This window comes from Prionailurus bengalensis, chromosome C1 (assembly GCF_016509475.1).
Source record: "Prionailurus bengalensis isolate Pbe53 chromosome C1, Fcat_Pben_1.1_paternal_pri, whole genome shotgun sequence".
NCBI lineage: Eukaryota > Metazoa > Chordata > Mammalia > Carnivora > Felidae > Prionailurus > Prionailurus bengalensis.
In genome coordinates, this window is record NC_057345.1 from 150,569,273 (window position 1) to 150,586,421 (window position 17,149).

Genomic DNA, 17,149 nt, shown 5'->3' on the forward strand with positions numbered 1-17,149 from the left:
GTAAATGTCTATCTTGGTAGGGGCACCTGTGACCTTCAGGAGCCTCAAGGTCTTAGCAGGTAACTTATCTCTTTCCTAGAACGCTTTAACTTCTATAAATCTTTCCTTCTGGAAATGGGAATGTCCCTGAGGGAATGATCACATGCTTCTAGCCAGAAGTAGCAGAGGACAGCACAAAATTACTTTCCTGTGTACTTCAAGAAGCCAGAGAATATAAAATTATCGATCTTTTGAAAAGGATATACAAAATATCAAATTGGTGAGTTTCAGGCTTGAAAATATTTCCCACAGCAATTCAAGGACCACAAATGGAAAAAAAAAATGCATATAATTATATGAATTTCTGAATAAGTGCCCCCTACAGGTACTAAGTATGACATAACCTGAGTTTACATTTGGGCAATAAAAAGACTGGGGCATAAAACTCACTTTAACAATATTCTTCATCTAGAATGCTAAAAGTTCATCAGAAACAACCCTTGAGTAAAGCCACTGTAGAACTAGTAAAGAAGAGATTTCTAACCTATAAATAACCAGTGTCTAAAAATGTCGGACTTGTGTACAGATTCGAAATAGCATTTGTGGCTTCCACCTCACTTAAAGTACTACTGAGGATGTGGGGGCACAGGACAGGTGTTCAGAAGTGACCCAGGCTGTCTGGGATGGAGGGAGGATGTTCGCAGTGACAGGCAAAGCACCAATGCCAGGCTTCGGAACCAAAGCCAGGGACCAGAGCAGCGACGACTGGCTCTCGACTCACCTTTGCCATTTGAGCTTGAACCCCACTAGCCTTCAGGGCAGACACAGCTTTTTGAGCTGCTGCAGGACTGTCGAAGTCGACAAAACCATAGCCTGAAATGCAAAACACACTTCGTTATTAAGCCATTCTTTTGTAATAATGTAAAGAGCAAAAAAAAAAAAGACTCTAGTTGGTTTCCAATGTGGGCAGCAGAAACGAAACCCTGACGTCCTGACAGATGTCTAGCACTGACAGCTGCAAATGCAGCGTCCTTCTCAGGCTGTCTTTCCTTGTAGTCTCTCATGAGCTAGACCAATGTCCCTTCAAAGTAAAAAAGAAAACAAAACAGTTTTCCCTTTTCTCAGGTGTCCTATACTTACTGGAAAAAAAAAAAAAAAAGACATCTAAGTTAACCAACCAAAGTTAAGAAAAGAAAGGGGAGGGAATCAACTTCAGAGAAATAGCATTTCTAACGATTTGGCGAGAAGGATAGAACAATCCTTTGGAACTTAAGACATGACAGGAACAAAAATGTTTATTCCATAGACTAAACTATATTTTTCAAAGAAATTAAGAATACCCATTAAATACCCCAAATATAAAATAATCTAAATTTTAGTACTTGATTAAAAATATGATTACTTGTTTACTTAAAATACACCTCGTGATCCCCCTTCACTTAAAGAAGGGGGTAAAAAATGCCTCCAGATACCCAAAAGAGCTGTTTTAGCAGTTCATGCTCTAAAACCTAAAACTAAACCTCCCCAAAGAGGCTCTGATTTAAAGCTTATTTACCCATAGCTTTAGAAACATTTTTAACAAGCTGGTCAGCTACTCCTTGGCCACAATGTATCAAAAGCAGAAAAAGGGAGGGGGGTGTCAGGCTAAGGGTAGGGCTGCTACAAAAGAAGCATATGGATGGTACTTACCAGTGAAAACTGGCAACAAGTGATAAAAGAGGAAAACTATACAAAGAACAGGACTTACTCAATGTAGAGCAATAGCTCCATGCGTTTCGCACAATCCAGTGAATATCACTGTACTAAAATAGGCAATCTCTGATTTTTCCGTGATCACTCTTAAGTTATTGGCAAAAAGCTAAATTGTATTTAACACACTGTTTAAAAGATCAGGGAAACCAGGCAAAAATACCAACAGAGATTTTATTGGAACTCAAACCTATTACAAAATAAATTTTCAATGAGTAAGAGTATTTTGAAAAAAAAAAAAAAAAAAACAAAAACAAAAAAAACAAAAAACAAAAAACAGTTAGGACGCTGCACAGAAGAAGGGCCAGTCCTATCATTGACGTGTAGATATCGTAAAGACAGTTTAGACCACGAAGTCCTAGTGCCAAAACAGACCAACATACAGATCAACAAGGCCAAATGCAAAGCTTGGAAAAGGTTCAAAGGTCAGTGTGCACTCTTAGTAACAAAAATACTGTCTGGTAACAAAACAAGTTGTAATGAAACAGAGTAAGCCATCAATTATAGAAATAGATGTTTCAGTAGAGATTAGATTAGTTAAAGCTGAAATAAGAAGCAGCTTCCTTCTATTACTTGGAATTGGACTGAAATAAAGCCTAGTTTGATTTAGACAGTGGAGAAATAGCCAGGTTGGAAAGAAAAAGAAGAGTTAGCTCAGGTAAAAGCAGAGAATGCTACTCAATTACCACATCAGAAATTAGGTTAAACATATTCCGAGTGTTATGTAGAAACCTGTAGTTAACGCTAATACGCATCCCTCCGTGGGCACACACAGGCACACACTCTCTCGCCCTTGTACGTATTTTATTACCAAATACAACTTGAGCAGGCCATAAATGAATACCCAACTACAATGAAATGATGTAACTCCTACTCATGGATATTTAAGCGTGTCCTCCGCACAATTCTGCTGTTGCCAATAAATCACAAGAGACAGAGGATCTCAATTTTGATGTAACTGTGGTTGAATTTATTACCAGTCAAGTACTATTAGTATCATTTTATCTGTTATTTTCTTATTAGGAAAAAATCCATAATGGCTGCATGCTAGTTGTTTACATCCTTTTCTAACCACATAGCTGTTTCATAAATATTTGCTTTAAAACAAACGTTAACGGATAGGCATGCAACCACGTGCCCTTTTCCATTTTCTCTATTGTATCACTTTCTAGTAAAATATGAGAGTATGCAAATTTGAACTACAGGTTCTATGGGTTTCATTATAAATATATGTATAAAGATGTTTCTGAAGGTGGGATTCACTAAGTAACACAACACCCTCACACTGGGTCCCCAGGAGGGGTCTCAGCTCTCAGGACCAGGCATGTCCTGCTTCCTGGATTTTCCTCCACACTGTAGTGACTGATCCATGAGAATAGCTATGTTTTCTGTTTTTGCTTTGGCTATTAGGAAACATAGGCAGGCCATTTTTGTAGGAACCTGAGGTTTCCTGCTCTTACCCTTAGTTTCTCACTGGTCACCCATTTTTATTTTGCGTGCATGTGTTCTAGTCCTGTATGTAATTCTGTAAGCATTAATAATTAATCAGTGTCATCATCAATACTTTGTAAGTTGTTTCTTTTTCTTTTTTCTTTTGGTCCTGAATTGCCATATATACCAGTGTTGGCAAGTTTTTAAATACCTTTAGTTGGCTAAAAACGGACAAAAATTGAAATGCAGGAGAGCAACTGATTTGTGAATGTTCACATTTAATAACTAAGGTACATGTTATTCAGAGCAATGTTTCTCCCTTCAGTGTAATTTTCTTTCTTGGATAGTGTCTATAAAATCTGCTTTGTGACCAAAAAAAAATGTTCTGTGACCTCTAAGGTCTCTTAATTTCTAGGTGTAAAATTCTTTGATACAGTCAACCTCAAAAAATTAGTATATAACACAGGAACTTTCCATTTATGTGAATATAATCTCTTAGCCTTATATTTATCCATCTATCCATCCATTCACCTACCTACCTTCTCAAGTTATCAGTGGCTAACATGTTATTTGTCTTTACCATGAGGTATGTTGTGTTATTTCTTCTCATCTGTCCTAAAATTCCTTTTTTTTTCAGGAGCTCTCTCATTCTCACTTCCAGGATTTTATAAACCCATTTTGCTTCCTTGGTCCCCTCACTCCCTATCCACCCCTCACATATGCTGACATCTATCTATTCCTGAGAGTCTGTGTGAGACAAAGAGCCCTAAAAGATTCCTGTCATTGCCCTCACACAAAGCAGTATCTCCTTCGATTCACTTCAAGAGAAGGTCTCTAGGAGATGTGGCGTATAGAAAATCAGTTCCGAATTATTCCTTCTCTTATTCTAAAAGCACCACAACTCTCTCCACTTACCTGTGAACACTTTCCAACTGTTAAGGCTTTGTATTATGAAAATAGTTTACATTTAGCAGGAGTATTTTTTATTTATACCTTTTCTATACCATGTTGAGCATTTTATGGATTTTGGTTTCTAGGGAATAAGTTCTCATTGGAGAAGAGTGCATAATACGTAGGAATTTTCAGTGCAGGGGCGTAGTGAGGAATTCACCCTTCCTTAACTGGGGCAGCTTTGCTAATTTTAAACACACTGATCTGCCATGGAAGATTCTTTTTGGGGGGGTGGGGATGGGAGGAAAGATAGGGTAAAGCCATAAAAGCACTGGTCTACTGCGATTTCTCTCTCAGTTTGAAACAAATGTTTGAGATCAGCTTCCTGTTTTATGCCTGCAAAAACCCATTTTGCTTTATACAACTAAAAGATTTTTTTTTCTGTGTCCTGCTTTCCCAAATCATTTACAAATATGTGAAGTGACGCTAACCTTGGCAACTAAATGTAAACAGTTCAGTCTACAATTTGACTCCCTCTAGTTTAATTCATTTAAAATTATTTATTGAGTACCTCTCTACATAAAGCAATGCTTTATTCCCTGTCCCCAGGCAAAACTGTCTTAATGTGCTATGTTGCTTCAACAGGAGCTTAGATATTGGCCACAATGGCTTCTTTAAATTTAGGAGCTTTGAAGAAGAGTCAAATACAATGAACCACTTCACGTCTAGATTAAAGGAAATGGCTGGCTTCTAAGGCGAGGCCTTACCATAGGGTTCATTTACATTCTTTGCCTTTCTCTGACGGTGCTAAACCACAGCCATCACCACTACTTGAAAAAGTAGGGTCTAATTAATGAGGAGATTTGCCTTCTCTGCCTATTCCTGTCAACCTTATTTCAATTCATGGGGTCAGTAGTTCGACTCAAAGTCAGCTGACTCCATTCTTCCCCTTTCCTAGAAATCACATGCCCATTGTTAAGATGCTGGATCATTAAAAGTCAGAACCGGGGAGCATCAGCACTGCCTACTGTAGACGCCTCCTCTTCCAGCTCATGGAGCTGGATGAGCTCATCCTAATTACATGGAAAACTGAAGGTCAGTGCATCAAATTAATGCAGCAGCATATTTCAAAGGGGGATATGACCTCCCCTCCCTATTACAATTTGGTCAGTGAAAATGGTTCTCTCCTCCCCGCTGCCAATATTGTCAACAGGCATTCAGCACAGAACAATTGGGAGTATTGAAACATGTAATTAAGTACTGCTTAAAACTACTCTATTCTAATTAATAGAGCCAATTTGCACAATATGTAATCTTTTCAGTTCTTTAGTGCAGTCCAATGGTCTTCAGTAAGCAGCTCTAATCTCCTTGGGCTCAGGAAAGAAAAGCTATTTTCTAACTTTACTTCCCTTTTAAAAGTAGCGGCTAAATGCCAACCAGTATCCTGCACATTAGCTCCACTGGTGTCCGATCTGCGATTCTGGCAAACTGCTAACTGCTTAGGGTTTCCAGCCAAAACTCGACCAGGGACAAATGTAAAGGCATATGCTGACATTGTGCAAGACGGGAACTGGGTGACACATAAGACTTGCTTTTCAATAGAATGGAGGTAGTTCTGAAACCAAAGATCAGGTTTAAAATTCCATCATTTTCCTAAAGCTAGGATTTAGTAGATTATCATCCAAGGGAAGATACCTTTGCATTTGTTCGTTGTCTTGTCCAAAATTGCCTTCGTGGAGACTATTTTCCCATATCTAAAAGATAAACAGGAAAAAAAAAAAGGAGAAGTTAAAATCAAGGAACACTTGTCAACATCTAAGTCCAGAGAACACACATACTTTTCAAACATCTGCAAACTTTAAGATACAAAATGTTCTATACTTAGAGGACAGAAAATGAGACTTCTAAACTCTAAACTAAAAAGGGGAATGGCTAGGTCTGCTATTTGAATCTTTGGATTACAGTTGGATGTTGAACTTTGAGGAATCAGAGGTACTTACCTGACAACCTCTGGACCAAAAAAAAAAAAAAAAAAAAAAAAAAGAAAAGAAAAAAAGGAACATGAGTTCTGTAAAAAGTTTCTTCTAGTAACACTATGTGAATACAAAGCCAAATGTAAGGCTACAAAATTACTGAGGTACTATGATCCACAAAGACTTTATAAACTGACAAGAGGGGAAAGCTGCCTGCATTATATCTATTCATTTTGGTTTTGCAGACAGCACTGCATGGCTCCACATCGTCACGTGCACGCATGTCCTTGTTTAACATGCCTGATGGTGTATTTAGTGCAGGTCTTTTTTTTACCTAAGACTTTGATAGCTATTTATATCTATATAAACAAATCTATAAAAATATATAACTAACACATTCATTAATATCTCTTTTAACGGAGCAGTAACAGCTATATAGTATACACGCTAATGTGTGTGTACATGCATGTGTGTGTAAGAAATGAACACTAATGAGGGTTTGTATAAATGTGTTCAAATTCCTTAATGTACAGTAGACACTGGGGGAAGAAGGGAAAAAGTCCTGAATGCACTGCTACTGAAGATGAAATGGCAGCATGGCTTAAATGTATGTACTGATCCTATATCCTTTATAGTGACTAGACCATAATGTAAGGTGCTGCCATCTATCTATGTCTGTCTTCAAAACCCTAAGGGAAAAAAAAAAAAAAAAACGCTTTGAAAAATAATTCTTAAAAATGATTGGGACTCAGATATGCACATAACTTACTTCATGATCTGAAACCTGTGTCCTCATTTATACATGGTCAATTTTCAGATTTTACTTTCCTATGTTTTACTTTTAAAATTTCACGTTTTCTCATGATCTTGAGGACTAAAAAGTCTTAAAAGCTTAGGAAATGAAGCATCTGTGCAGCACCTGAAACCATTCTGGATACTGTAGATTTCTAGTTTATGCATTGAACAAGCTGAAATGTTTTTATCAAGAAGAAACAAATGGCTTGAGCCACCTCTTTCCCTCAGTTAATTTTTACTCTGTGTAATCATGTAATCAAATGATTACTAACTAGGCATGAAAGTAAAGATAATTTAAGGTTCAAAAGACAATTACATCCAAGAGGCATAATGCTGCACAAACACCTTCAATTCCCTGTAGAGACTCTTGAGTATTTATAACAACATTAACACAGGTCACTATGCTTACCAGGAAAAAAAAAAAAAAAAGTAATAATTAAAAAGAATCTGCTAATCAGAAAAAATAGGTGATTTTAGCAACCATTTCTCTACGTAGGTTATTTACATGCTTGATATTTACCAGTGCTCTCTCCTTTGCTCAAGTTTTGGATGAAAAGATTTTTAGACTGCATTCCTGTCTCATACCATTCCAAAAGTACGGAAGAAGAAAGTTAGTACAGCTCCAATTTGGGATAAGGAGATTGAGAGTCACAGAGATTAAGAGACTTTGCTTGAGGTCACGGAGTTCAGGGTCTTTTGTAAACCACACAGAAGAAAGGAAATTTAGGGAAGGTCAGGGGCTGGCCTTCTACCCTTCTGGTCCTGCCCTCCACACTAATGATGGGAAGGAAAGAGAGGAGTGGGAAGTAGGAAAAAAGAAAAGGCTCCCGGTAGCCCTGGAACTCAATCCATGCCACACTCTCTTCGGGTTTCTGTTCTCTCTGGTCTCTTTGCTACTTTGAGGTCACTCCTCACTTCCACATCTATGAAACCCACACCTCTTCTGCTCTGAATTGACTCCCCAGATCTTGTTCTACTTCTCTGGGCACTCTTTCCATTCTTCTTTGCCCATTCAGCCTCTTCTTCTCCCTCCTTAACCAAGTACTGTCATCTCAACCCTTCCTTTGCCTAGGAAATCCATCCAGTGCTATGGGGTTGTTTAACACATCTTCTCTGATGGTGCCTGTCTCCTTTTGGAGTTGTTTGTTGTTGTTGTTGTTTTATCCCCACCCTCCCACCCCCCACCCCCCCCCCCCCCCCGCCGACTTTAGTTTTTGTCTCCTCCGCTTTCAACTTAAATATCTTAGTATGTTATTAATTAAGATACTTTAATATCTCATTCAATGTCACCTAATGCCTGATATTTTCTAAATCCCATCCCCAAAGAACCACAAACACATCTTCCCTGTCTTTTTCATTCAACAGCACTATCTCACTCCCAATCTCCCCTCAAGCTCGAGATCTTACAGACACCATCAACTCAGGCATTCCTGAGTCCAGGCAGTCAGTAACTCTTCTGACTTGTCTCTGATGTGTTTCTAATATTCATCCTTTCCCTTCACTGTGTCTAGACCCAAGCAAAAAACACATAATAGCTCTTACCTTGCCTCCAGCATCTGGTGCTTCCAACCCTGTCTGCTTTTATTTACCTTAAACATCACTTTAAACATGTCTCTCCCATCCATCCCACCATTATCCCATTCTACCCATGCTTCAACTTGAAGAACCTGTTCAAACATTTTCTCTTCCATGAACCCATCCCGAATCTCCTCATCCAAATCCGTTGTGATTTTGTAAGAAACCAGAAAAGGGATTACATGTACTCAATTCCTACTTATGTTCTAGGCACTGTGCCAGGGACTTTGTATGCATGATCTCATTTAATTAACTTTGCAACAATCTTAGGAGGTAGGTGCTATTATTCCCATTTTTGCAAATGGGAAAACGAAAGCTCCTGTAAATTTTAAGCCTAAGATCTCACCTAAAACCCCAAAGCTTAAATGAATTGTGTTTCACTTTTCACTGCAACTTACTCATGAAATAATTTTGAGAAACAAGTTTCCTTTATACACTGAGGGTATGAAAGGAGAGGAACCAAGCAGAAGCCCTCTTTGTATTTTATTTTACCTGCAAAGACCTCTTCTTATCAAGTGGGAGTAGACTTACTTTTCAAGCCAAAGCAGAGCTTCTGTTTGTGTTAAACACAAGAAATAAACATGTGGTTCCTGGCTGAAAGAGGGATGGGAGGGGGGGTGTGAGAGAAGAGATATTTCTAAAATGTATCAGTTTTGCTTTCTACTGCGGTTTTTACCATGATTTGTGGGTTAAGCCTGAAAGACTGTGACTCTCAGGCAGAAAACAGTTTCCACTCAGTCTGTGCTGCTAGTATTCCATATCGTCTCCCGGCACTGCAGTGGATCAGTGGACTGCCCGTATGGAGTTACCTGAGGGGTGCAGCAGGGTTTACCTCTCATAAGCTGTCTTCTTTTGGGGGCTATCCACTCACCTACACTTCCCACAGTGTCAGAGGTACCTCATTAAAATCACCAGGCTGGAACATGTCACACTTGCCATCACTCAGGCCCTGGCTAAGGTAGCTTCTCAGCGGGGGATGAAGTCAGCATGTTGTGGGGAGGGAGTAACGGGACAAGTAGTTCTGATGACAGGTGAAAGGATCTAGAACATGGGGATGAACCGTCTATCAAATGGCACCTCAAGAAACAGGAAAAAGTACAGCAGGGCTTTAGAGCAGTCACCATTTCCCACTACTGGTTCTATCTGCAATAAGGTTTACTAACGTGGGGCCAGGGATGGGGGTGTTATAGATGATTAACATTTCGTCTCATTCTATTGTTGATCATCAGGGCCCAGGTGTAAAAATTCTTAAAGCAACTATTCACCTACCCTTGTTCCAACATGCATTTTGTTTAAAAAAATCATGAATTGGGGCGCCTGGGTGGCTCAGTTGTTTGTGTGCGACTGGTGATTTTGGCTCAGGTCATGATCTCACGGTTTGTGAGTTTGAGCCCCACTTTAGCCTCTGCGCTGACAGCACGGAGCCTGCTTGGGATTCTTTCTTCCCCTCTTTCTGCCCCTTCCCCACTTCCCACTGCAAGTCTGCATGCACTTGCTCCCTCTCAGTAAATAAACTTAAAAAAAAAAAAAAACTCATTAATTAACAGGGACATGTTGGGAAAAACAGGCCTCTTGACTGGCAGAATTCATATTCTGACAACACCAAGGAGAAGAGAGCAAAGCATAGACTTTTATGGGAAAAATGTGAATATGAAGATTCTCTGGGTTTTCACCCGATTCAAAGTAACAAGGCTCAGACCACAGCTCTGGTACCCAAAATATAATATTCTTTGCTAAGAGTAGATAATCCACTCCAGAGGAAGCAAAAGGATAAAGAGTAATTAGGAGATGTGACTACAGAATCATTAGAATTTCAAAGGGAGAGGATAACAAGACTCACATTTCAACCTATTGGCCCAAGTGAACTTGGCTGATAAAACCTTCTGCTGATAATCTACCAACATTTCTTGTGCTTCTATCACAGCTTTAGACATTTCTCCCCCATTTCCTTTTAAATTTCTTTCATCTCAGTAAGTTTCAGTCTGTACTTAGTAAATAAAACTTCATTTTCTCCTCTGCCCCCATCAGTCACTCCTAAGCTCTAACTTTTTATTAATTTACCTTAATTACAACAGAAATGCATACTTGTAATTAGAAGACACAGAAAAGTAGGTTGAAATGTTAGTATCACCAGAAGTCCTGGGTAGGAATGTTAAAGCACATTAGTGCCTATCTTTAGACTTTGTCCAACGTGCGGGCACATATGGAACACACACGTGTGCAACCTGTGTACACACACACACACACACACACACACACACACGTGTGTGCACAAACTCCTGTACTAGGGAACTCATGGCTTTTATCACATTCCAAGTTACAAGCCCAGGCTCTGGAAAGTGGAGTCCAACCCACCCACCACCAACAGATGGCGACAGTGGTTGATAAGTTATTTTAACATTGGTCATTCCAGTTGCAAATTTATTTAAGATACCACAGGGTTATGTGCAGTGTCTGTTTTGAAATATTTTAGGATCATTATTAAACCTGAAAAAGCAATGAGTATGTGAAAAACAGGAAGAAAAAGTATACACTTACAATGTGAACAAAAAATATATTTTGTTTTGACGAAGGTGGAATACTGCTCATGTATAGAAGGTGATTGGCTTTTGTTTATTTTTTAAATTTTTAAAAGTTTTAAGATAGAGACAGAAAGAGAGAGCATGCGAGTGAGCAGGGAGAGGGGCAAAGGGAGAGAGAGGATACCAAGCAGGCTCCGCACTACCAGTGCAGAGCCTGACGTGGGGCTTGGTCTCTTGATCTCAGGATCATAACTTGAGCTGAAATCAAGAGTTGGATGCTGACCCAACTGAGCCACCCAGGCTCCCCATGGTTTTTGTTTGTTTTAATAGCTGAACTGCCAGTGAAGGACAGATTGAGTATGTATCCTGTGAGATTCTGTGCCTGTGCAAAGGACAATAATCAGCAAGAAGGAGGGACAGGGAACTGAAATGACGTATGAGTATACAGCTATCAGTTCAACATCAATACTGGACAATATGATCTAATGAGTTAATTCAGGAGACTAATAAAAGCAACAGCTTACATTTATCCAGCTTTTATTTTATGCCAGGCACTACTCTAAGTGTTTTAAGTCATTTTAATCTTAACAACCACCTTTGGAGTAGGTGAGGGCTTTTTCCCACTTTGTAGATGTGAAACTAGAGAGCAGAACACGGGCCTAGTAAAGGTAGCACAGCCAGGAAGTGGCAAAGATGGAAGACAGGAAGTTTGCTCCAGATAGCCATGCTGACAGATGCATTAACTGGTTACCAACCATGGGCTGTTCCATAGGTTCAAAGCAATTCCCGTCTTGAGTCTGCACGGCTCTAAATGAGTGAGAGGATGAGGGCAGACTCTAACTGCAAAGGTTTCCAGGACAGATGCTGATAACATTCAGAAGGGAGTTACTGCACTTTCTGAGATAAAATAGACAACACTGTTCTGCTTGGAATAAAATGCCCAATAGAGCATATGTATTAGTGGAAAGGAGGCATGACTGGCTTTAAAGCTTAAAAGGAATAATTCATGTATTTACTGGGTAATAATGGATTTGGGACTATAAGCCGTAACTCTTGTCATTTTGGACTTTTGGGGGAGAAGAAAAACAATGCACACACAAACACACCCACACAGAGATCATACTGTATATGCTATTTTCTACCTTGCTCTTTTCGCTGCTTTACTTTTTCAGTGCCCTCCCAGGAAAAGAGAATTTCCTAAAATTTGTTTTAGCTCTTCTAACAATGGGTTGAAAAGAGGAAGGAAAAAAAGTATTAGATAACACTCATTTTGCTAATAGAACAGTTTGTTGGAGAATGAAATAAAAAAAGTAGGAGTTTTCCAGTGAGGATTCAGAATAACATGGATAACAAAGCCATGAATATATATATATATATATATATGTAACATGCATAATATATATATATATATGTATATGTATGTAACATGCATATACATATATGTATACATATATATGTATATATATATATTTCCATGGATATGTTATCCATGTTATTCTGAATCCTCACTATCTTGAATAACTCAACTGGTTATGTTTTCTTTATTTACTTGGTATAGGAAGTGGTAAGCACTTGAAGATGTGACATTTTACATTTAAAAAATTTTTTTTTCAACGTTTATTTATTTTTGGGACAGAGAGAGACAGAGCATGAACGGGGAAGGGGCAGAGAGAGAGGGAGACACAGACTCGGAAACAGGCTCCAGGCTCTGAGCCATCAGCCCAGAGCCCGACGCGGGGCTCGAACTCACGGACCGCGAGATCGTGACCTGGCTGAAGTCGGACGCTTAACCGACTGCGCCACCCAGGCGCCCCGACATTTTACATTTTAAAATTAGGCAACCAATATCAAGCAAATTTTATAAGACTTTACCTTTTTAGCACTGAAGATTTTATTTTAAAGTTTATTTATTTATTTTTGAGAGAGAGTGCAAGTGGTGGGGAGTGGGGGGAGCAAACAGAGAGAGAGGGAGAATCCCAAGCAGGCTCTGCACTGTCAGTGAGGAGCCCAAAGCAAGGCTTGAACTCACAAACTGTGAGATCATGACCTGAATTGAAATCAAGAGTCAGATGCTCAACTGACTGAGCCACCCAGATGCCCCAGCACTGAAGATTTTAAATGTTTCTGCAAGACTCTTCTAAGATCTAAAAATACAAAAGGTATAGAAAGTTATTCTACTTTTCATTTCAGTTGTTTTGCCTTAACGGTCCCTGTTACTTGGGTGTAACAAAGGCTGGGTGTGCCTTTGTGGATAAATGATTTCTGGCACATGGGACAGAACAGAAATCTCCCCCATCTTATGCAGCTGAAATTGGAGCCAGAGTTTGAAGGAGGTAAAATGCTTGGCAAGGGAAAGCTGCTACAGCCCTAAAGGTCAGGAACAAACCTGGTGCTGAAGGTGAACGGAACACAGGAAAGACAAGAACAGTCAAGAAAGGGATCAGACCAAGAAACCAACCCACACAGCATGTCTTTGGCATGCCCTTCACCATATAAGGCCTATGAAGAATATACACAATGCCATTCTTGTCATCAAAGGGGGGGGCACTCTGTTGGGGGAATGTTAGGGAATCTTTAATATTAAAAAAGAACTAAGAGAACTTGAGATGTTGTCTGATGAATGCTAAATCAAGGAGGCATAAAACAAAGGATAAAGGTCAAGTTCATGAAGAAAGACTTTGGGGAAAGCAGAAATTCAATAAACAGAAGAACCTGTCTAATGCAAACCGTGTTGGAGGAGCAAGGGACGCTAAGTGTGCAAAGGTCCTAGAGGGCCTGGAGTTCCAGGAAAAGGAGTCAAGGAACAGGACAAGGCTGGAGGTGTTGCAACTGCACAGTGATATGACGAAAGCAAGAGTTTAGTAAGATTAATGAAAATCTTATGGCTAGGATCAGCAGAGAGATGCCACATTTTATTATTTTTGTTTTTGTTCTTGGTACTCAAGCAATAACACTCACGTTCAAGAAATTAAAATGGAGGGATCAGAGCAGCTAGGAGATGACTGGAAAGGTTCCAAAGGACAGAAAAGTTTTAAGACAGAGGACTTTTGTGAACTAGCCTTAAATGCTTAACTTGACAGCTGAGAAAAATAATCCATGGTGTCTGTGCTATGGAAAGCCGGTGGCTTGTTTCTGTGAATGCAGAGAAGAGGGAGAAAAGGAGCCACTGCAGCTCACTTTTCCACACTGTCCTGGAAAGGACAAAGGGTTCCAGACCCTGTCCCAGACCTAGAGCTTGAGGAGACATGATCTGGCAGAAGCTCTGACTGTCCTTGGGCAGTCTATCCCTCCTCTACTCTGGTTCTGTCATGGCACAGGCGCTGGTGGAGAATAAATTACAGAAGCTCTGGAACAAAGCGTCACATTTTTCAAGAGAAAATATATACACCTGAGGATTTGATTTTTCGTAACACTAACATGTTAACATAAACATGCCCTTCAGGAATACAAATAAAATTGGCTATTTGTACCCAGTTTTTGAGGTTTATAACCTCTTCTGACTAAATTTAGAGCCATGCCTGCTCATCTGCCTTTTCAACATTCCTGGGTGGCACAGCTCATCTATTATAATTGCTACACAAAAGTAACCAGTTCAGTCTGTTTATTGCATATATGGCTTGAACTAAGTAAGTCATAGAGAATGGACATTAAAACTACCTCATTAGAAATGGCTAAGATGCATTTTTGCCATATTCTATGAAAAAATTACACTTCTAAATAAAAGGCACACTATAAAGCATTTGATTTATTACATGGATTTGCTATTGTAGTTTAATATCAAATCTGTTATGATCTGCAATCAAGGTAAAGTAGCTTTAGACTATTTTATGGTCTTTTAAGAGCACACAGCATGCAAAGTGTCATTTACATTATCTTATGACAGAATTTTTGCCACAAGTCACTGTACTACAGCACTTAGGGATGCAGTCACAGACCTACGTTAGCGCTCCCAATACTAATATGTCAGAGGAAAATAATACTCCCTGAAAACGGAAACCAGAATTTTACATGTAAAATAGAGATTATCTATTAGTCTGAAACACTGATTATTGTCTAACTTTTAAAACAAAGACAGCTTGGTTGTAGAAAGTGGTCTTTTATTTCTGAACTGAATTTATGCACTGACAATGACAGAGCATTTTAAAATTTTTTTTTTTTCAACGTTTATTTATTTTTGGGACAGAGAGAGACAGAGCATGAACGGGGGAGGGGCAGAGAGAGAGGGAGACACAGAATCGGAAACAGGCTCCAGGCTCTGAGCCATCAGCCCAGAGCCTGACGCGGGGCTCGAACTCACAGACCGCGAGATCGTGACCTGGCTGAAGTCGGACGCTTAACCGACTGCGCCACCCAGGCGCCCCTGACAGAGCATTTTAAAAACTCTCTTCCTCTCCCATCAAAACCCGGAATGTATTTTCTTTGCTTTGACAATGTCACCTTCATGTTGACTTCACGTTACTGTATCGTAACGAAGACAGTATTATACTAGAAAGTAGACAGATTTGCAGCCAGAGAGGTCTATGCTCAAGGGATCCTTTGGTCAATGACCAGCTCGGGGACTCTGGTGTAGCAGTTGTCTGGCCTCAGTAATCCTACCCATAAAGCAGAATGGTAACATCTAACCTCACAGGACCACTGCTAAGGGGCTGGCACAGTGCTTGACACAGAATACATACTCAATAACTAATAAATGTTGTCCTCTTCTCCCAACACACTCCAAATAATGGCACTTCTAATTCTTACCACTTGATAGCACTAAGCTAGACTACCTCCTTACCTTAATTTCGACATGATCCTGGGTTTGCAAATGTTGAGAAAATGTAGACCTACCACTTTTTATCCTGACTTTTCAGTACAGTCATTTGCATAATGTAGCCACTCAATATATACTGGCTGAATATGTGAAACATAAACATGTAATATGAATTTTTTTTCCCCTGAAAGTGTTTGGTGTAGGGAACTGAAGGAGGTTGGCAGTAGTAGGGAGAAGGGAAATATTACATTTTGCCTTGGAAAATGAACACTGCCTTGTATTTTATTCCAATTTAGCTTATAAGAACACCAAGGAGGGAAGCAAGGTAATTTAACAGTTCAACACGAAGTAAAAATTAGTACCAAGAAGAGAACTGTAAAATGTTAGCAGGGGGAAAGACCCAAAAAACTAACAGAATTTTTGTTCCTAGATTGTTTCTCATGTATCTCTAAATTTGTTGCTCTTATAAAGAGAAGTCAAAACTAGAAATCTTTCGGACACACACACACACACACACACACACAGTACCAAAGAACTATGTCAGAATCTGCAGAAACTGAATGCATTAAACTGCAACACTGAAAAACATATTAATGTTTTCATTAATTCAAACTGCTTCATTCAAAACAAGAAAAGCGTGACAGAGACTAAAAGTAAACAATGCTCTCTGAAGCAAAACAGAGAGTTATCTGAAACTATTAAAACAGAGTGTGCAAATTACCTAGAAATTTCTTTTGATTCTGATACAAGCCAAAAGAGGCAAGAGTCAAATTGGACATTTCCTAGACCAAACACTAGTGTTGGCTTTGATCCAAAACACAGCACCAGCGTATTGATTTTCAAATGCAGTAGGTCCATCCTTTACTAAAGTAAGATGTCTTGACTGCCCCAGGACCTTGAAAAGCCAGTCTGGAGAACAGACTGAAAAGGGAAATGATATCTCTTCTACTCATTTTTAGCTCTAAGAAATCTGGGGACACAGTATAAATGCATCACTGGTATATACACTTGGACAGTATAAGCAAGAGAATGCTAATGTAATCTGCCAGCACAGTTGATGTTCCTAAACTCAGATATTTCATTCAAGGGGCACTTGTGACCATGGTCACGGCTCTGAGTGGATCTGATGGAAAAGGAATGTTGGTTTCTCCCACGTGGGTTTCCTACTGGTTTGCCTCTGAGCAAACCTTCCTTAGACACTGTAGCTGAAGATAAGCAGTCATTCCAGAGCCAGAGCAGTGTGGTTCTGAAAGTTTATAGTCTTAACATTTAAGAAAATCAGAGGGGAATCATCTGTATGTAAAAGAATGGAACTAAGGAGAACCAAATGCTGTAAATTACTTCAGAATCAGTTTCACGCAATTACCATATCCCAAATGAAAGGGCTATACCTCACTCTCAAGATGGCTGAATTCACTTCATTTTCCAGAAGATGTTCTCATTCTCCTTTGCGAGTAAGGGGGCTGTGAATGAAGGCTAGG

The 17,149-nt window shown here is 39.4% G+C and overlaps 1 protein-coding gene across 18 annotated transcripts in view; it reads right to left on the reverse strand.

Annotated features, from left to right (window-relative positions):
- RBMS1 (RNA binding motif single stranded interacting protein 1) overlaps positions 1-17,149 on the reverse strand; it is a 220,445-nt gene that overhangs the window by 38,067 nt on the left and 165,229 nt on the right. For all 18 annotated transcript variants that reach the window (XM_043576868.1, XM_043576877.1, XM_043576881.1 and 15 more), the window contains exons 3-4: positions 5,746-5,804; positions 761-852 (exon numbers count right to left, since the gene is read on the reverse strand). In XM_043576868.1, the coding sequence (XP_043432803.1) occupies positions 761-852; positions 5,746-5,804 (151 nt within the window). The remainder of the gene's footprint in view (positions 1-760; positions 853-5,745; positions 5,805-17,149) is intronic.